The sequence below is a fragment of the Schistocerca gregaria genome, chromosome 8, assembly GCF_023897955.1.
Source record: "Schistocerca gregaria isolate iqSchGreg1 chromosome 8, iqSchGreg1.2, whole genome shotgun sequence".
Taxonomy (NCBI): Eukaryota; Metazoa; Arthropoda; class Insecta; order Orthoptera; family Acrididae; genus Schistocerca; species Schistocerca gregaria.
The window spans coordinates 209,132,843-209,155,602 of NC_064927.1; the positions used below are offsets into that span (position 1 = coordinate 209,132,843).

Here is a 22,760-nt window from a genome sequence, read left to right on the forward strand (position 1 = left end):
TTCTTCGTTGTGTATTTTAACATAAAATTGGCGAGAGGTACAAATGGACTCTGCAGGGGTCTCGGGTACTGTGGCTGTTGAAGACCAGAGTCATACATCAGCAACGAAACTTTAAGCGGAAAAAACCCACAAAAATCCACAGTGCGTTAAGTGAAGTTTGTGGTGAAATTACAGTGACCGTGACAGTTTCACGTTGGATTAATCGTTTTCGTGGTGGTCGTATGAGCACGGACGATAATCCAAGACTCGGAACACCAAAAACGTCAACAGAGGAACAATGTGTAACACTTGTGGCAGACGCTCTTGAAGAAGATAGCAGTACGACTTGCGAGGAACACTAAGCCCACGGGAATTTCCCTAACATCAGTATTCTTACAAATTATTTGAAGAATAGAAAAAATTATGCGAGATGGATCCCAAACTATTTGACTGCTGAAGAGAAGCAAAAACGCCTGGAGATTGCAACCTTGCTCAGCCAACGATCCGACCTCAGAAGTAAAGGATTCTTGTGTCAAATTGTCGCTATCGATGAGACTTTCAACTGGAGTTGAAACCACAATCCAATGATTGAAGACCTTCAGATTCGCCACGTCCAAACAAATTTCAATGCCCTAAATCAAAGTTCAAGCATATGTTGAGTTTTGTTTATGATCACCATGACAAATAGAGCCCCATGTGGAAAACGTGTCACAGCAGAAAAATTCACAAAACCGGGCCTCAGTTGCCCGAAGCTGGGCCACCAATTCTCCACGAGAATGCTCTACCGCATAACGGCAACGTTGTAACACAAAAACCGCCCAAATACGAATGGGAAGTGTTGCCGCATCCTCCCTACAGCCTGGACACGAGTCCACCAGACTTCGACTTGGTTCACAACGTTGACAAACCTATTCGTGGACTACGTTATCTTTCTCTGGAAGAGGTTTCTACCACCGTTACCCGTGTCATTCAGCAGATGAACAGAAGTGGTGTAATGGATGGAACAATAGAGCTTCCGAGACGTTGGCATTCAGTCACAGAGAAGCAAGGAGACTATACAGAACGATGGTAATGATGTATTTTAAAAAAAAGAGGGCGTTACTTATGAAATGTCCCTCACATATTATGTGTGGCCCAAAAATACTCTTCTTCCAATGTAGCCCAGATAAGCTGAAAGGTTGAACACCACTGCTTTAATTCCTTGTTACGTCGAATTACGGTAGTCTTTTTTCTTACGTCCTCTTTTCCAGTAGAGCGCCACCACTCGGAGGGACTTTCGCCCAATGCATATTTGTCAACATTACACGTACAACATTATCAGTACGTAATTTAGCAAGGTAACAGTCGTCAGATGATAAACCTGTCGGTTCGAAACAGTTATCGGAGCTTTCTGTTCGTAACAGGGGTGATGCGTCACCCAGTGATAGTTTGTTTCTTCTGTTAAGTTGGCAACAATGGTATTTTTCTGGCAGACTTGTGTATTCTTTCGTCATTGTTGTATAAATCAGTCACTGTTCTGTCGTGCTGCTGGTCAGTTGTGTTCAGCTGCTACTTGAGAGCGAATAGTTCTTGGGGTTATACGTCACCCTTGTTACCATTTTCGTAGGTGACAAATTTGCTAGATCTGATAAGCTATTCGAGTATGGAATCTGTAAATGTGAATGATCCAAGGTTTGAGGACTTTGTGAAAAGTGTTTTGGAGGAAGACAACGACGATTGCACTGAAAAAGACTTATTTAAGCGAGCAACGTAATATGGAAATACAATCTGAACATAGTTCTGACTTTGAAGTTACGTCAAAAGATCGTTATGAGGAGGAGGTGGTAAGGTGGTTTAATCAGCAAACCCAATCAAGTTTAAGAATGGATTTTTATGGTCTGAAATACCGCCTAAGAAAGGTAAAACCCAAAGTAGAAACATTGTAAAAATTGGTTCAAATGGCTGCGAGCACTATGGGACTTGAGATCTGAGGTCATCAGTCCCCTACAACTTAGAACTACTTAAACCGAACTAACTTAAGGACATCACATACATCCATGCTCGAGGCAGGATTCGAACCTGCGACCGTAGCGGTCACGCGGTTCCAGACTGAAGCGCCTAGAACCGCACGGCCACATCGACCGGCCATTGTAAAAGTTCCTAAAGCTGTTAACTTTGCTCAAAACATTGACTCTGAGGTAGATGCTCTCGAAATATTATTAGAGACAAGAACAGTTGATATGATTGTAGCTCATACAAATGAGGAGATCCAAAGAAAAATGTACATGTACTGACCAGAGGTTACTCGGTGATACGGGCAAGGAAGAAATATGTGCACTAATGGAATAGCTTTATATGTCAGGTAGCAGAAAAGATGATCTTAACACCGAAGAAATGTGGTTTGCCTCATCTGTGTACAAATGTATTATATCTCAAATGAGGTTCAAATTTCTTCTAAATTGTCTGAGAATTAATGACAAGACTAAGAGAAACAAGGACGACAAATTTTCTCCTCATAAATATATAACAATCGATGAGCAGCTTTCAGGATTTCGTGGCAAACACCTATTCCGTGTTTACATTGCTTCGAAACCAGATAAATATGGCATCACAATAGTCAATGTGTGACACCAGAACATATGACATGATAGATGCTATTCCATACGTTGGGAAGGAGAACAGAAACACAAATGAAAGTCTGCCAACATACCATGTGAATACTCTCTCCAGAACTATTCGTGGGACAGGTCGAAACATCACTTGTGTCAGTTGGTTCACATCTACACCTTTGACAGACGTGTTGCTGAAATATAATTTGACAACTGTTGGTATGTTGAGGAAAAATAAGGCGGAAATACCACCAAATTTCCTACCCAACAGAAAGAAGAAAGTGCTATGGTCCGAATTTGCTTTTCATCAGAAAAAAACACTTTTCTCCTTCACTCCTATAAAAGAAAATCTGTTGTTCTTTTGACTACAGCGCATAGTGTTCCTGATGCTGACCAGACCACTAATAAACCTGAGATCATTTAATTTTATAATAGTACGAAAGGAGGAGAGGATATATTTGACAAAATGGTACATGCGTACTCTGGAGGATTATACGACGCTTGCCACTTCCGATGTTTTATGGAATACTGGACCAGGCAACAGCAAAGGAACGAAGGACCCACAAGACCAGGAAAAGAGAAGTAAGCCCTAGAGAGAAAGGCAGAAAAGTGAAAGTAGCTTGTGTAAAATGTTGTAGGCCTGCATGAAATGATCACAGAAAAGCAATTTGCATAATTTGTTTCTCTTGAAGAACAATTTCTAGTAATTGTTATCCAATTACTGTGAACTGTTTATATGTTAATAAGAATGTTAATGATTTTAAACAGATCTAGTTTCGTTTTACATCTACATCCATACTCCGCAAGCCACCTGACGGTGTATGGCGGAGGGTACCTTGAGTACCTCTATCGGTTCTCCCTTCTATTCGTCTGGTATTGTTCGTGGAAAGAAGGATTGCCGGTGTGCCTCTGTGTGGGCTCTAATCTCTCTGATTTTATCCTCATGGTCTCTTCGCGAGATATACGTAGGTGGGAGCAATATACTGCTTGATTCCACGGTGAAGATATGTTCTCGAAACTTCAACAAAAGCCCATACCGAGCTACTGAGTTTCTCTCCTGCAGAGTCTTCCACTGGAGTTTATCTATCGTCTCCGTAACGCTGTCGCTATTACTAAATGATCCTGTAACTAAGCGCACTGCTCTCCGTTGGATCTTCTGTATCTCTTCTATCAACCCTATCCGGTTCGGATCCCACACTGCTGAGCAGTATTCAAGCAGTGGGCGAACAAGCGTACTGTAACCTACTTCCTTTGTTTTCGGATTGCATTTCCTTAGGATTCTTCCAATGAATCTGTCTGGCATCTACTTTACCGACGATCACATTTATATGATCATTCCATTTTAAATCACTCCTAATGCGTACTCCCAGATAATTTATGGAATTAACTGCTTCCAGTTGCTGATCTGCTATAATGTAGCTAAAATATAAGGGTTTTGTGAAGTTGTAATTATTGGCAAAATAAAACTTCGGGGTGACGAGTCACCCCTGTTACCATTGAAAGGTGTGTTATTCACGTTACTATACTTCAATTCTTTTATCTTGGCGGTTCGCGCATGCCCGCCCAGACGCGGGAGATTGCTGCGTTGCCAGCTGTACGCGCCAAGAGAAGCAGCGCCATAGTATAGTTCGCAAACATACGTTTAGGAGGGAGCGCGCAGTTTATGAAGTAAAGCCACCACGGCCGCATTAACCCTTTCGCTGCTACAGAGACGTGCTCCCCGAATTCCGCGATGTGCGCGATTTTTCATCACTGCACTGCTCGCCTGTGCAGACACATGGTGTTTCGACTGCTTTGACACACTTTATCATTCGATTTCACAGAAACTATTTGGCCCAAAAATTTGATTTTTACACATCTTCTTGACTGACCCATAAATGACTTAATTTTGTTTCGAAGTTATAGTGCAGCATTAGATGTAGTAAACCATGGCACGAAATTTTGAAGCGTTTGCAGAGGTGAAAGTGCATAGCGTATACTTTCCGTATAGTCTATTTCAGTTGCCACTAGAAATTTCAAAAAATTGCATTGACACGAATAAAATTCATGAAGTAAGACACTTCGATATTGTTTTTAAATAAATAAAATATTAAGCACCAAATAAGGCTTTAACTCAGAACTTTCCGTTTAACAGCCATACACTTTAACCAATACGCTAACGCAACTCGCCGTTCAATACATCTCCAGGAGGACTTTAAAATACCACGCAAAATACCGACAAACACTGTTGGTATGGCTATGAATTACTCACGTTTCGTCGAAGTACAATAGGAAATAAACAATTACCGCTGTTCTTTATTGCGGAAAAGCGGTTAGTGAGAATGATACCAACACCTTTCCTTGCTATCGCCTGATTTAGAAAGCTTATTGCTTGTTTGGTTTAATTAATAGAATATGAAGCAATTGGTATAAAGAATGATTTTTTCAAACTTTCTATAAAAGAAAGTCTGCTATCAGACACTGCTTTTGTTCAATTAGTTTATTTATGACTGAACGTTTCTAAAACTGAAGGCACTCGTCCGTGCTTTGCATTGCAGTCGTCCGGCAACGTCGTTCTCTGTTCATTGGCTGACTTTTGTGACGTCAGATGCGCAGAACGAATCAAACTCGGCCGCCGTCATAAATGACGCGCACTTTAACGGAGGGTAAATAAATAGCATTATTAACGGTAACTTATTGCTATTTTTACTTTGCTGTAACAACTGACCTGTATTTTCTCACAGCCACGGTCTCACCGTGCGATTTTCAACGAAACAACAGTGGTAACATGACTTATTAGCAGTTAAAGAGGCGCAAAAAGGTAAAAGGGAAGGCAAAGCGCCGTGGGTGCTGCACTACTCACCGTCAGCGTCATCCCAGACGTCGTGGCGCTGAGCCGCCCTCGCCGCCTCCGCCTGAATCTGCAAATAGGGACGTTTCTGAGCCGGCAGCCACATACGGTGAAGGCGCGTCAGAACCTCTCGTCACTATCTCGCTGCACGGCCGGCCGTGTCAGCGCTCCTCATGGCAGGCTTTGCACGGGAGGGCGACTACGAAACATCTCTGGCACTCCACACATGATGCCAGAGTTTCTATCTCTCCTGAGGATCGCAAGGGAAAGAGGATCACAGGGGGAGGTGATGACGTCTAGACCGCTTATACGGGACAACTATCCTTTGATACCTCAACACTTTCGTCTATTCCCCTATCACTTCTTATGCTCCTCGGCACTAATCGCACAACTAAATCTTCCCTGGATCGATGACAGCATCGGATTCGACAATGTATCCTCACCCTCACAAACTTCTCTGTTCTCTCCGCCAAACCAAAAACGATAACAGGTATAGTAGTAAAACATCAAGAAAGACCTCTAACAACTAGCTGCAACTCTAACTCAACCAAAAAACGTTACCACCATTGTAAAAATGTAATCATTCAACAAAAACGTAACAGACATAGCTACCAATGGCAACGCATCCACGAGAGTGGAACGTGTACCGGTAAACATACCAGTCAAACGACAGATGGATTAATTTAAGTCAGAACGACGCACATATGTTTGTCATCAGGTCCACCATAGACAGGGGGAAAGTATTGGAAAACACACTAAAACATCGCTTGCGTAACACACAAGCGGAACCTGCACGAACATACCACGGCAATATAACACCAAAAGAAATGACCATGTTAAGGCCGAAATATTCACAACAGCATTAGTTGAAACACACCAATCACCCAACAGGTACTAATTTTGATAACACGTATAAAGAAAATCCCACGCCCGGGTTCCGGGGTTCGATTCCCGGCGGGGTCAGGGATTTTCTCTGCCTCGTGATGGCTGGGTGTTGTGTGATGTCCTTAGGTTAGTTAGCTTTAAGTAGTTTTAGGTTCTAGGGGACTGATGACCATAGATGTTAAGTCCCATTGTGCTCAGAGCCATTTGAACCATTTTTATAAAGAAAACAAACCAAAAAATCGACTTACTCTTCCACTCATAAAACGTCCGAACGGAAGACGAATATAACCTCAGTGCACAACAAAAAAAGAAGAAACGGAACAGCCAACATACATTCCTAAATTTAAAAATCGTCACACCAGTATAAGTAATTCTGAAAATGGGACGGAAATCGGTAGATGTGAAACTGAGAACTATGTATGAAGGGCAACATACAGATCCGATACTTCTAGATTTCTGGAAAGCATTTGACATGATGGCCCATTGCAGGATGTTAACGAAATGTACGAGCATTTGGAATAAATTCAGAGATATGTGAGTGGCTCAAAGACTTCTTAAATAATAGACCCGAGTATGTTGTCCTCGACGGCGAGTTTTCATCAGAGACAAAGGTATCGTCGGGAGTGCCACAAGGAAGTGTGATAGAACCGCCGCTGTTCTCAATATACATAAATGGTGTGGCAGACAGGGTGGGCAGCAGTCTGCAGTTGTTTGCTGATTATGATGTGGTGTACGGTAAGGTGTTGAAGTTGAATGACTGTAGGATAGACGAAAGTTCGAGTTGATGTGACGAATGGCAGCTGCCCTAAATGTGGGAAAATGTAGATTAATGCAGATGAGTAAGAAGATCAAACTCGTAATGTTCGGATACAGTGTAACCAGTGCCTTGGTTAAAACAGTCAAGTGGTTTAAAATATCCAGGCATTACGCTACAAAGCGATATGAGGAGAAACGAGCATGTGAGAACTGTGGTAGAGAAGAAATGGTAGACTTCGGTTTATTGCGAGTATTTTAGGAAAGAGTGGTTCACTTGTAAAGGAGATCGTACACAGGACTCTGACGCGACCTATTCTTGAGTACTGCTCGGGTGTTTGGGATCCGTAACAATCAGGTCGGATTGAAGGAAGACATGAAGCAATTTAGAGGCGAGCTGCTACACTTGTTACCGGTAAATTAGAACAACACGTAAGTGTTACGCAGATGCTTCGGGAACTCAAATGGGGAGGGAAGGAGACGTTCTTCTCGAGAAACACTACTGAGAAAATTCAGAGAACCGGTATCTGAAACTGGTTGCCAGACGATTCTACTACCGCTAACATATATTGCTTGGAAGGACTACGAGGATAAGATACGAAAAATCAGGGTTCATGTGAAGGCATACAGACAGTCGTTTGCCACTTGTTGAATTTGGAAGCGGATGACCGTACGGTGGCTTGCGGAGTATCTATGTCTATATAGATGTAGATGTACATGCAGAGACAAACGAATGGTCACAGTTTCAGAAAAACTGTGATGATATATTCCAGAAATGAAATGATCGTATGGCATTGGCATTGTTGGCCGGGAGACCCCATTCGGGGTTGTTCGGCCGCCGTATTCCAAGTCCTTTTTATATGACGCCACATCGGCGACTTGCGAGTCAATGACGATGAAAATGATGGTGAAGGAGACAACACCCAGTCCCCTGCCGGGAATCGAACTCGGGGCGGTACGTAGTAGGTGGTAACGCTACCGCTACGCTACGGAGGCGGACTGCTATATTCCAGAGAAAGTGCTTCACAAATTGAGCAAGCCAGTAATATGTTGGTCCATCTATTGCAAGCAATTATTAAGATCGAAGCTCATATAGTTGCCGGATGTTCTCCTGTGGGATATCGTGCCGCACTCAGTCCAGTTGGCGCGTTAGATCGTCAAAATACCAAGCTGGTTGGACGACGCTGACACTAATACTCTTAACTTTCTCGGCTGGGGAGAGATCCGGCGGCCTCGCTGGCCTAGACAGAGCTCGGCAAGCACGACGATGAGCATTAGCAGCTCTCGCGTGTACGTGTGAAATGTAAACCCACACTGGCTTGCTATGAAAGGCAACAAAACGAAGCGTTTAATTTCGCCGATGTACCGCTGTGCTACAAGCGTGCCGCAGATGACAACCAAACGCGTCCAGCTGTGGAAAAAGAAGTGGCACTCCAAACCACCACTCCTGGTTGTTGGGCCGGTAGGTAGGTAGATTGGGAACCCACCCTGCCCGAGGCCTCTAGACACATCTTCATTGGTCCTCTGGTCTCGATTCGAAGCGGGACTCGTCACTGAAGACAAAACTACTCCATTCAAGGGGATTCTAGACCGAAGACTTGTCAGGAGACGCCACAGACAGCAGTCTGATACCATACTGACTATCGACCGCCACAGGGCCCGCCAATCACGAGTTATGATCTGAGTGCAATTTCTTTTTATTGCAGGACCACTTAGGTGCCATCGGCGGCGTCCTTACAGCACAGTGGTACGTCGACCATATTTTACCACTCCTTTTGTTGCCCTTCATGGCAAACCATCCTGAGCCTACACTTCAACAAAATAATGCCCGCTCCCGCACGATCGAGAGCTTCTACGGCTTCTCTTCGAGCTTGCCAAACCCTACATTGTCCACTGGAGTGACGGAGCGGTTCTAGCCGCTACAGTCTGGAACCGCAAGACCACTACGGTCGCAGGTTCGTATCCTGCCTCGGGCATGGGTGTTTGTGAGGTTGGTTAGGTTTAAGTAGTTCTACGTTCTAGGGGACTGATGACCTCAGAAGATAAGTCCCATAGTGCTCAGATTCATTTGAACCAAACCCACCACTCGCCAACACGGTAGTCAGATCTCTCCCCAATTGAGAACATTTGGAGCATTATGGGCAGGGCTCTCAAACCCGCTCGGGATTCTGACGATTTAACGCGCCGATGAGACAGCATTTGACACGATATCCAGCACGAGGACATCGAGCAACTATATCACTCTATTCCAATCCGAATAACAGAGCATAAGGGTATCGCGTTACTGGCTTATTCAATTTGTGAAGCTCTTTCTCTGAATAAATGATCCATTTTTTTTCTGAAATTGTCATTATTTGTTTGTTGTTGTAGTCTTCAGTCCAGAGACTGGTTTGATGCAACTCTCCATGCTACTCTATCCTGTGCAAGCTTTTTCATATCCAAACAACTACAGCAGCCTACATCCTTCTGAATCAGCTTAGTGCATTCATGTCCTGGTCTCCCTCTATGATTTTTACCCTCCGCGCTGCCCTCCAATACTAAATTTGTGATCCCTTGATGCCTCAGAACATGTCCGATCCCTTTGTCCAGTCAACTTGTGCCACAAACTCCTCTTCTCCCCAATTCTACTCAATACCTCCTGGTTAGTTATGTGATCTACCCATCCAATCTTCAGCATTCTACTGTAGCACTTTCTGCCTAAACTATTTATCTTCCAGGCCAGTCTACATTTTATATCCTCCCTACTTCGACCATCATCAGTTATTTTGCTCCCCAAATAGCAAATTCATTTACTACATTAAGCGTCTCATTTCCTAATCTAATACCCTCAGCATCACCCGATTTATTTCGGCTACATTCCATTACCCTCGTTTTTTTATCCGTACATATACATAACATTTACCGATTTCTGTCCCATTCGGATAATTTATTCGTGATGCGTCGTTTTCTTGTGTATACGTGAAGCCAGTACGGCTCGCTTCATATAAACAATTAGATTGTCTACAAATCGTTTACAGCGCTGCGCTTAGTCTGAAAACCATCCCGATTCCGTGGAAATCATAATGCAGACGAAACTACCCTAATAAATCGTACATAAAAGGTATGGTCCAATAATATTCCTTCCAGTCACAGTTAAAATATATCGAAACAGTAATAAATGAAATCCTACCGAAAACAATAGCATACCGAAGGTGTAATAGCCTTTCGTAAAGGGCACGCAACCACAAACTCCATATTTAAAGACTATGCAGTGGTATCACGGACGACATAAACCTGCCAAGGACGCCCTAGTCCTTGTCCTAGACAAAGAAAGAGCCTAGTGTGGCACAACGGTCCCAACTCTATAGACATGTAACATCAAGCGAGTTCGAATAGTGTCGGCGTCGTGGTTATGTGGTAACGGTGTGGGACTCCGAAGAGGGGGAGATCCATGTTCAAATCTCCCTCCTGCCCCATGATTTTTTAAAAATAAATTTACGAACTGCCGTACGGTCACTGGCGTGTCTGTTGGCTGTAAGTACTACATGTTATGACTCTTGCGTTACGTTTTGGCTAGTTCTGAGTCTTTATTTCTTTTGTTGTAACATAGTTCACACCCTTTTATCTGTTTTTTTTCTTCATTTATGTGAAAGGCCTATGTGACATCTCTCCTGCTCTCACTATTCATCACGTTTACTTGAGACGGTAATATATTCTTAACGCATGATTCATATTCTACAGCCAATGTACAGTAACTGCCAAGACTATAGAGAACAGATACATCAACGAAAAAGAAAAAAAAAAAAGGTGGGGCACGAGGAAGACTTTAACATGAATCTCCCATTTTTCAGTCCAGCACAGTGGCCACACCACCACGACGCTGTGATTCTTACAATTCGGTCGATGTAGCGCGTCTTGAACTTGGATCGTTCACTATTTTTATTTCTGCTTCTTTTTTTCACAGTTCAGTACACCTTGTTTCTGTTTTCGTGCTTGATCTGTGTTCAGCTTTTGACGGGCTATCCAATGGGCCATTTTATCACTGAATCTGACGGGGGAAGAGGGGTGAGATGGGGCGTTTCCCTTTTCAGAATCTTATACCCAGAAGCAAGCTTACCACTGGGAGCTATCCTATCGACCCTGTTATAGATCACCTACACGTCAGACACTGCACAATCATCGAGATGAAATGATGGGCTGGGGTTATACGCAGATGACAATGCCATCTGGTGGCATACACGAGCTGCGTAACAAGAATAACGAGTACATGAACATGCCAGAATCTTGGTTAAGGAAACGGCGAATAAAACCGAACGTCCAGAAAACACAAGTAACAGAAGTCAGCCACAAATCCTTCTCTAGAAAAGCAATCGGCAACTCTAAAAACGCAAAAGTTCGGCTGTGAGTGAAACAGTAAAAGCAAAGGAAACAGTAACTTATTTAGCGACAACGATGGACAGAACAATGTCACGGGTCTCACACTCAACATGATCGAAAATGTCAACAACAAGAGCAACCTGCTGAAGGCTTACGACGAAGAGCAAACGACACACGTTAATGTACACATACAAAGTTTTCAGAAGACCATTTTTAAAATACGCCTCCCCAGTTTGGATTTCGAGCAGAAATAACAACGATATTAGCTCTGTCGAAAGAAATGTCCCAACTCCCATATAAAAAGAGCGTTGGATGCGGTTAACAGCGAAAGTAGAAAATAGAACAAGAATCAATACACTCACTGATGAAATCTTGGAATATCGACCAACAGAATTAAACTTTTCGCAATACACGCCCACCCACCGAACATTACAAATGAATGAATGACGATCATTTGAACCAAACACAACCCTTCCAACCGAACTAGAATTTTGTCATCCAACCGATTCAAAAGAAACAAAACGAGAATAAACGTGAATAGGGCAGCAAAAGTAAAATCAGTAACAAGCACACACCCAAGGTAGCGGCCTTGGGGCGTTTCCCCCAACGCAGGACAACGCCACATGCTGACAACTCAGTGTGGAACACGACGTGCTGACAATATCTAAGAATACAACAATTTTTGTTTCATGTTCCATCACAGTATCCAAGGGAGCGATATCAGCTAATCGTGAATGAAGTAAAAGTGTTTGTTTCACATAAAAAACAGCCTCACGCAGAAAGAATGGCTCCCATTATGATAACAGAATTCATAGCACTTAGATGACATGATGTTCGTTTTGATGCAGAGTATATATCATTAAGATTAATTTAGCGTGGCACGCTAACTGGGCGACGACGTGGCGGCGCTGTTCAGATTCTAGACACACACATGTAAGAGCCACCACCACCACGGGTTAGGTCCTAGACTGGCTGACTGCTGCCTACATGGCAGTATGAGGAACGAGCCATAATCGTCCGACATGTGAGCAGCATGCCGCCAATCCCTCCAGCCCCTGTTGATAGTAAATAACTGATTCTTTATTCAAGCAGTTCCTCATCTGGCCTAACAGGGACAGCGTTCCAGAATTCTCTACCACAGAAAATCCCGAGGAGCTACCGGGTATCGAACCCGGGTCTTTCCACACTAAAAGCAGCCATACTATCCATTCAGCTACAAAGATGGTCTGCATTAACTGTTGTTTGTATCTCCACCTAGATATACCGTTATAGGACCGAGCGACGTGATGCAGCAGTTAGCACAATGGACTCTTATTCGGGAAAACGACGGTTCAAATCCGTCTCCAGCCCTCCTGATTTTGGTTTTCCGTGATTTACCTAAATCGTTTCCGGCAAATGCCGGGATGGTTCCTATGAAAGACCACAGCCGATTTCCTTCCCAATCCTTCCCTAATCCGTGTTTGTGCTCTAATGACCTCGTTGTCGACGGGACGCCTAAACACTAGTCTCCTCCTATACCGTTACATGCTCCTTCTTTGTTTGCTATATCACTGGCGGTGATTGTCAGGATGGACGCTACAGCAATTTCCTGCCCCCCCCCCCCCCCCCTTGTGGTTGTGCTGTAAGTTACCAAGCTATTCGTAGGATGTTGAATTCGAACCTATAAATGAATAAAAATACCTCCAATTCTCCCCTTCATTCTGTACTTAAACGCCAAGCTGTATACGGTGATTGTCTAAAACTGTAAGTGTGAACGAATGATCAACACAGACGTTCACTGTTAAATCGTTCTAACATATTTGACAGAACACGGTATTTGAAAGAGATTCGTACGATTTCACAAGCTTATGTGTTCTACAGGAACGATGATACACCCTGTTGTCATACCCTTCACTACCAGTATACCGAGCGGTGAATTCTAGTAGTGTAATGTTAAGAACGCTACATGCCAAATCACACCAGGAAGGCCTTGAGGAATGTACTGATACTTCACTGACATGACAGGGCCCATTTCTCATCCAAACACCATTACTGGCTTGTGACGGGAAGATGTATAGCTTCATACCCTCCAGCCAGCAATCCTCGTGAAATCACACAACTTGTCTTTCGCGTATGACAAATTCTTCATCATGACATTTGGAGGTTGTTCATTTCCATGTGACAATGAATACAACAGCATATTCGCGTCCTTGAGCGAGGGTCACACCTCACAACGATGATGGTAAATTTACATCAGTTCCGAATGAAATTAAAGTTGAATAATTTAATACAATTTACGTGGTGAGTACTTCCACAAACTTTGATAAATGTCACACTAGTGTTTCATGATATATTACTTCCCATTTACGTCAATGTAGTACTTAGCAAAGATACACTCCTGATAATTCCGTTACCTGCTGTGTTGAGGAGATAATGGTCCTGTCGACATGACGAATTGAATAAATCAGCTTGTCAATTAACAGAATACCGACAGACCGCTGCAAGAGGCGGGATGCGCGTTATTCGTTCATTTCATCGTAGCGAAATCTTATATGCCTGGGTACGGGAGACGATTTACAAGGCTGTGCAGGCAACAGGTTATTCAGGTGCCTGCGTATCAAGGGTGCACAGTGAGTAATTCGATTCGACGGGGGAGGGGGGGGGGGGGGTGTACAGGTAGAGAATATTTATATGTATCTTCCATGATATGCCCTCGCCGAACGATGTAAAAGAGCCTACCATCCGATCCCGTGCATACATTTAGACTCTTTCTGCACCTGCAGTCGACCTGTACCTTCAGCAGCGCACTAAACCACCCGGAATTTGTGGAATATTCTAGCTTCAATCCCAATGAGCACATTTGGAACACTAAAGAGTCAAATATGCGCGCCTTGAATCAGTTTCCGAGGAAGATTTTTCGTGAAGGATAACGTAATAGAATATTTAACTGATAGTTTCTCCGCCAGATTTCTTTCTATTTTTTTTTTTAAGCAAACACTTAATACTCTCGAACGCCAGCCGCAATCTGACATCACAACTCCTCACGTATGATAGCCGGTACTCAAAGTTTTCTACTGGATTTTACATGCGTCCAAATGCAGATACAAGTAAGTAGCGCTTAGTACTTTCAGATGAGATAATGTATTACTTGTGGCTCAGTGCTACGTACCACACTGCGGATACGAATGCCAGGGGTTTATATATATATATATATATATATATATATATATATATATATATATATATATGTGTGTGTGTGTGTGTGTGTGTGTGTGTGTGTGTGTGTGTGTGTGTGTTTTGGGGCTTATGGACGCTCAACATCGAGGTCATCAGCGCCCTGACACACATTAAAAGGAACGAATGTGGACAGACCTAAGAAAACAAACACACACGCAAAGACAGCAGGAAAAGAAGGAAAATACGACATAAGAAAGTGGGACGTAAGGAAAGGGAAAACGTAGCAACAAGAATGCCACAGTAAATTGTCATTGGCTGGCCACTTACATAAAATATGGGCGAGCTTGTCCACAGTGAGCAAATTAAGATCCTCTCCCTAAAATCTTTGTAAAAACATTTGACATGGCACAGAACTTAAAAACTTCAGCCACATTCGTCCGAGTGTTGCCTAAAAGAGATGGCAGGTCCGTTGGAGAGTTAGCCGCGGCCCGCTGGTCAGAAAATAAAACGCAATCCAATAAAACGTGGCGCACAGTGACCTGGACGCCGCAAGCACCACACATTGGAGGGTCCCCTCGCCGGAGCAGGAAGCCATGCGTCATAAGGCTGTGGCCTATCCGAAGCCGAGTGAGGAGAACCTGCAGCCACTTCATTCACTTCAAGCGGTCCTGAGTTGCACCATATTTTGGAGCCCGCGTTATACAATGATGGGAGAATAAAAAACGCAACACCAAGGAGTTGTGCAACATAACGAAAGTTGGCAGTCGCGTTTCTACATCTGAAAGATTATGTACATTCACATTTCGCTCCACTCGCGTGAGTAGCGCCGCTATGTGGATGCAAATCAGGTTTGTTTTAAATACACGCTGTAACGGTCGTGAGCGTTAGTTACTTCTGAGATTGGACTTTGTAACTTGATGTTTGTCAAGAATGCTTTTAAGGCGACACAAATGCCATCAACAACAACTCACTGAGTCTGAGCGAGATCGTGCAACAGTGCTACGAAATGCTGGGTATTCCTCCTGTGTCTTTATAAGTCTTGGCAGGAATGTGCCCATTGTACATAACTGCAGTTGTGTCAATAGAGCGCTCACTGGAGGGCAAGGTTAAGAGGCGAGGTGAGGGCCTGCAGTTAACCAGTCTGCGTGCTACACACACTGGACTTGATCCTTGAATTATAGTCTGGGATGCCATTTCGTACGACAGTATTCTCCTGTCTGCAAATCATCAATATGGTGATTTGGCACATTGTGCTGCCATTCATGAACAGCATTCCAGAGAGCGTTTTCCAACAGGATAACGCTCGTCCACCCACCGCTTTTGTGACCTAAGAAGCTCTAGATTGTCGACATGTTGCACTAGTCTGCTCTATCATCAGCTCTGTATCTAATCGAGCACATGTGGGACATCATCGGACAACTCCAGAGTCATCCACAAACAGCATCAAACTGACATCCGATACCGGTTCTACATAATGCATTTTCCATGCTTGCATTTAACATTCTGGCGGTTACACCGGTTATTAATGCAGCAACATTTCACATCTGCAACGGCATCTCTCGCACTTGCATTAACATGCGATCTTGCAATGTTAATCGCTTAAATATTTCATCTAGACAAATGTATTTCTGAAATTTCATTACTCTACATTATTGTTTGGTGTTGTGAGTTTTTCCGTCAGGTGTACTTTAGTTAATCGTCAAGGGTGCTTTAGTTACCCCTATAACTGGCAACAGAAGTCAATTCTACGGTCTGAGGAAAGCAAGATGGTACCGCCAACAAAAGGACCATGCCCAGTAGAAGTCGGTCGTGTTCAAACCAACGCTCAGGTCTGTTACAGCGTCTTGGCTTGAGCGATTTATATTCTCAGCACATTTTCCATTTCTGTGCGTTCGAGATGACGCACTGTCCTTTTAAGTATTCTAGTCCAAGCGAGGACAACAGGCGCTAATCTGCCGGATTAAAGTAAAACAGTTCGATTTTACACAGAGTACGCGAAGGAACTTGCCCCCCTTCTTGCAGCGGTATACCGTAAGTCTCTAGAAGAGCGTAGCGTTCCAAAGGATTGGAAAAGGGCACAGGTCATCCCCGTTTTCAAGAAGGGACGTCGAACAGATGTGCAGAACTGCAGAACTATAGACCTATACCGCTAACGTCGATCAGTTGTAGAATTTTGAAACACGTATTATGTTCGAGTATAACGTGTTTCTTGACTTCCGCAAGGCGTTCGGTACAGTTCCCCACAGTCGTTTAATGAACAAAGTAAGAGCATACGGACTATCAGATCAATTGTTTGATTGGATTGAGGAGTTCCTAGATAACAGAACGCAGCATATCATTCTCAATGGAGAGAAGTCTTTCGAAGTAAGAGTGATTTCAGGTGTGCCGCAGGGGAGTGTCATAGGACCGTTGCTATTCAAAATATAAATAAATGGCCTTGTGGATGACATCGGAAGTTCACTGAGGCTTTTTGCAGATGATGCTGTGGTGTATCGAGAGGTTGTAACAATGGAAAATTGTACTGAAATGCAGGAGGATCTGCAGCGAGTTGACGCATGGTGCAGGGAATGGCAATTTAATCTCAATGTAGACAAGTGTAATGTGCTGCGAATACATAGAAAGATAGATCCCCTATCACTTAGCTACAGAATAGCAGGTCAGCAACTGGAAGCATTTAATTCCATAAATTATCTGAGAGTACGCATTAGGCGTGATTTGAAATGGAATGATCTTATAAAGTTGATCGTCGGTAAAGCAGATGCCAGACAGATTCATTGGAAGAATCCTAAGGAAATGGAATCCGTAAACAAAGGAAGTAGGTTACAGTACGCTTGTTCGCCCACTGCTCGAATACTGCTCAGCAGTGATAGAAGAGATAGAGAAGATCCAACGGAGAGCAGCGCGCTTCGTTACAGGATCATTTAGTAATCGCGAAAGCGTTACTGAGATGATAGATTAACTCCAGTGGAAGACTCTGCAGGAGAGACGCTCAGTAGCTCACTACGGGCTTTTGTTAAAGTTTCGAGAACATACCTTTACCAAAGAGTCAAGCAGTATATTTCTCCCTCCTACGTTTATCTCGCGAAAAGACCATGAGGATAAAATCAGAGAGATTAGAGCCCACACAGAAGCACACCGACAATCATTTTTTCCACGAACAATACGACACTGGAATAGAAGGGAAAACAGATAGAGGTACTCAAGGGTACCCTCCGCCACACACCGTCAGGTGGCTTGCGGAGTATAGATGTAGAATGGTGCAAAACATTCATGTGCGACAGCCTAATCTATACTAAAAAGAGAAGTGACGTTTCCGCAGGATCAGAAACTAAAAACGGACTGCTACCTGCAAACAATAAGTCATGTAGCCTCAGATGTGGCTGGAAAAAGTAACACAGACGGGGTTCGAAACAGCAGTCCTCCATTACTCTGTTTATAATTAATGATTACAATGTTATCAATATAGCTTTTTTTTAAAACTTGCATGATATAATATCTGTAAATTTTCCAAAAGATAACCCAGAGGTGAAAATTGATGGGGATGTTAATAGACAGTAAGGATGTTACAACTTACTGAAATAACAAACCAAACCGTGCAACACCTAACTACATAACAGTCAATCAACTAATAACAAGCAAAAGAGAATAGTGATGACTAAAACCTATTGTTCCAACAGACCAAACAGTTTTGTAGCACCAAATAATGAAAACAGAAACAATACAGTTTGCTATTGGAAGGAAATTTGGAAAAACTGAAGTAAACTCTAATGCCAAAAGAATTACGACGACTCAAAGTATGATGCGGATAATACAGAATGTCCATAAATATTTATCCTTATTTCAAGATTAAATACTAATAGTATTTATGATGGTAACGTTTGCTTTTTATTACAGGTCTACTAGGGAAGTTTCTGTATAGTTGTGTCTCATTCAACACTTTCGCCACAAGGAGAACTTGTGAGCTGTAACAATCGTAAAAATGGATCCGTCCCCACCCCGAAGACAGCTCAGTGTTTTGTGTGGCTGGAAATACCAAATCACCAATGACTGTGCAGTGAATATTTGTGTCCCATTATAGAAAGAAAGAAAGCACCTGATGTCAAGTTAGTCAGAACATGGATGGAAAACTTTTAGCATAGGGGTCGATTCAGAAACGGGCAAGCAGCGGCAACTATTTCGGAGGAGACTGTGCATGCAGTACAAACCGTATACATGATGGCACAGAAATCGATCAGGCAAGCCGTATACAAAGACACTATCATCTTTCTGCAAGATGGCGCTGTCCGCTATTTTCTTAATGAAACCTTCCCCAAAAAGTGGCGTGGCTGAGACGGCCCAGCAGCATGTCCTCCTCGATCTTCTGACATTACTCCATTACATTTATTTCTTTGGGGTATGTGAAAGATATTGTGTACGAAACAGCAGTTCCTAGTTTTGTGACATTGCAGAATCTGTGGCAAGAAATTTAATACCAGCTTGATATCTTGTGTGTTACTGGCTTTGCACATGTTGACATGATTTAGATGTTTAAGTGTATTACCTGTTTTACATGTTTCTGTAAGAATCAGAACTTTATGAGTAGAGGCATATGCGGTATAGCGCATGTTTCATTACTGTATCCATTAAAAGAGTTGCACTGTTTTGTTATCAGGTAAACATTTATGGACACACTGTACACTGAGACTATGATTTGCTGTACGAAGAGGTGGCGATGGGAAAGAAATGCCTGAAGCAACATACGCATATTGTTCTATTTCATATGACGAGTTCACGGTGTTTTTGATAAAAAGATGTATGTAAAGGGGTAAGTATTTCGCAGTTAATATTTCGATCCTGATACCCTTAGATTTGCCGTTCTATGATTACATAAAGTGATTAACCTTAATATTCGGACACTAGGAGATTTTTAGATTGCTGCATCATAACTGTATTCTGAATAAAAGAAAAATATAATATATCCACGTATTATATAAAGGTAGATGTCTAGTAAATAATAGTATGAATCATATTTACATAACGTATACCACTCGTTAAATAATACCATTGAAATAAAGCACTCTTCAATGCTCACGTTACTTTAATATCCCGCAGATGGCAATGCCGCACTTATTTTCACCGTTTACACGGGAGTAAATACTTCCGAGTCAGAAGGCAGTAGTTTCCAAGAATGATTGCCTATCGAAGTCGCGGAGTCCAAGCGATACATATCGAACGTGCGATCGTAAATCGATCATGCGACTCTGGTGGCGGGCGTTGTGATCAATGTGAGATCGTCATTTTTATCTGTTTACCGTCGTTCCTTTAGTTGCTCTAAATTACACACCTCCGCGAATTATTTGTGAGTTGCTAGGGAATCCCAGACAATTTATGTCTTTAGTGAGTGGGATGTCTAGTTTTCTTGACGTTTCTTAGGCAGATTCTCTCACACGGAAAATCTAATTTCATGCTTATCCAGCGTAGAAAATTGTTCGACTTTTTATCGCAAATATGTTGTCTTACCGGACTAGGAAAGAAGGGACTGTGTAGACTGTGGTGGTGCGAAGTGTGTAAAACTTCGTAAGAACAGTTTCGATGCTGAAAAACCATTTACAATTTCATTGCGGACAGTGCGGAAAACGAAGGAGTATCAGGAAGCATACATGGTTCCACTCTTCCAAATTATCCATCCAGACCACCGCAATGGACTTTTCAACGATAACACCGACGACGAGTAAGGCAAGTCGTCTCCTTTTCAATTACAAGTTTTTTTTTTTTTCCTAACGCTCTTCTGTCGTTGCTATAGCGACCACCGTAAACTTAATCATAAAACACGTTCGATATGTATGGTTTGGACCCCGCGACTTCGACAGGTAATCATTCTTGGAAATTACCCAGAATGCAAGTGTGTGTCTACAATCGCGGTCGACGTCTCGCAAAGCTAATACTAGTTTTGAGATAGGACAGCTAGTGTTTTTCACAACGCGAGAGGTTAATCATATACACAAATTGCTGCCGCTCAACATAAATAAGAGTGCTGTGGCAGATATCGTCAGACGATTCAAAAATGAGGACCGTATCGCCTCTATATCGCAAAATGGCCAGCTACCGAAGCTGGATGCACGTGACAAGAGGCAGCTAATACGGAAAATAAAGAAGGATTCTACACTCAGTGCACCCCGATTAGCACGTGAGCTGCTAAACGAGACTGGCAAGAAGGTACATCCTCAAACGATTCGCAGTGCCCAGAATGAACGTGGCTACAATGGAAGAGTGGCCAGGACGAAACAGTATGCGAATGAACAAAATCTAAAGAGATTGCACTTTACCAGGGAGTTTATTACGAAGTATGAAATATGGCGGAACGGCGTCATTTTTGCCGACGAATGTAAATTTGACGTTTCTGGGTCGGATGTACGACGCATGGTGTGCCGGAAGAACGAAGAATTTACATTAAAAAAAAATCGACTGTTAAGTATGGAGGTGGCAGTGTTCTTGTCTGGGGCGGTATTTCGATATTTGGACCGGGCAAATTGGTGTTCGACAGTATTACGAAAAAATATGTCTATTTGAACATATTAAGAACAATTTACGTAAAAGTGCTGAAACCATGGGGATATCAACACGTTCAAGTTTTACCAGGACAATGACCCGAAACATAAGGCTCGTATTGTGTACGAATATTATTGTATAATTGTCCCACAACCACCATCTCAATCACCAGATCTCAATTCCATTGAGATTGGGGGGGGGGGGGGGGGAGTGGAGCGACGTATTAGAAAAACACCAGTATCGTCCAAGGAAACTTTGAAACGTCGATTAAAAGAAGGATGGGACAGTCTACTTGCGGATTATTTTAAAAAAAGATCATTTGCAGTATGCCGCAGCGCTTGAAAGAAGTGATAAAACAGAATGGCTACCCGACAAGATACTGAAACATCTATGTTCCACAAAATCTTGTCCTGAAATGGTTAGTTCTGCAAAGTCTCCGAATATTAAAGTAACGTGAACATAGGACCGAGTTGTATTTAAATGGTGTTACAAAAGAACTTACGTGAGTTATCTTAATAAAGTTTATGCTATTATTTACATGACACATCACGGAATATAATACTTGGTTATATGTTTTGTTACGAATAAAGTTATGATGCTAAAAGATTAACATATAGTGTCCGAATATTAAAGTGATTCACTGTAGAATTCAGTAAGTACATTGCGTGCGTGACACGGGTGGCTCAGTGGGTAAAACCAACTTACAAACCCAAAGCGGTTCAATTCCCAGTTGGCGATTCTATTTTTCCCCTGATATGTCAAGTTCACCATGGTCCGATGTTCATGTTTAGCTACATGATGTCCCAGAAGGAATGCTCAGTATTCAGTGATGACAGGAACGATCATTCGAAGCAAAAAAGTCTTCGAAACATTGTCGTACCTTAAGAGCTATGAACATTTGTTCATTTTTGCTACTGTAAAACTTCTCATCAATTGAAAAAGTGCTCATAGCTCTCAAGTTATAAATTTTAACTAATTTTTTTGCTTGAAAAGATTGCTTCTATCCTATCCCTGAATACTGATCATTTCCTGGGACACCCTATATACGTTTCCCCGTCACTGGTTGATAGTTCAAAAATTGGAGGAAGGCAACGGCATTCCATCTCTGGCAGGGCCATGCTTACAAGGCAACTACGTGATCTCGAACCGCACCGCGACGAAAATGTGCTCAGTTTATGAATCATCCATCCCAAAAACAATGGCCGTCCCTTGTGACCGAGCGGTTCTAGGCGCTTCAGTCTGGAAGCGCGCGACCGCTACGGCTCGCAGGTTCGAATCCTGCTTCGGGCATGGATGTGTGTAATGTCCTTGAGTTAGTTAGGTTACTTAGAACTACTTAGTTTTAATGACCTCAGTTAGGTGTAAGTAGTTCTGATGACATCAGATGTTAAGATCCATAGTGCTCAGAGCCATTTGAACCTAAAACAATGGCATGAACACTACGCATGCAAAACTGCGCGTCTTGCCACGACGCACATTCGAATGATCACCTATGGATAGTCTTAAGAGATGTACTTTGGTATCGCAAAGGGACCTAATATCGGGATAATGGACCGAAGCCACACACTGCTTAAAATAATCAATCTGTCTGAATAATAAACATTCGACCGCCTCCAAATCGAATGGTCAGCGGAAGGACCTGGGTTCGATTCCCGGTACTTCAGATTTTTTGAGGGGGGGAGGGG

At 42.8% G+C, this 22,760-nt stretch overlaps 1 protein-coding gene across 5 annotated transcripts in view; it reads right to left on the reverse strand.

The window, feature by feature from the left end:
- LOC126284806 (protein bric-a-brac 2-like) overlaps positions 1-22,760 on the reverse strand; it is a 437,302-nt gene that overhangs the window by 278,076 nt on the left and 136,466 nt on the right. For 2 of the 5 annotated variants that reach the window (XM_049983971.1, XM_049983970.1), the window contains exon 2: positions 5,410-5,467. The exons of 2 other annotated variants lie outside the window; for them this stretch is intronic. In XM_049983971.1, coding sequence (XP_049839928.1) covers positions 5,410-5,467 — 58 coding nt within the window. Of the gene's footprint in view, positions 1-5,409; positions 5,468-22,760 lie in introns of those variants that run through there. One more of the 5 variants, XM_049983981.1, reaches the window with a different exon arrangement.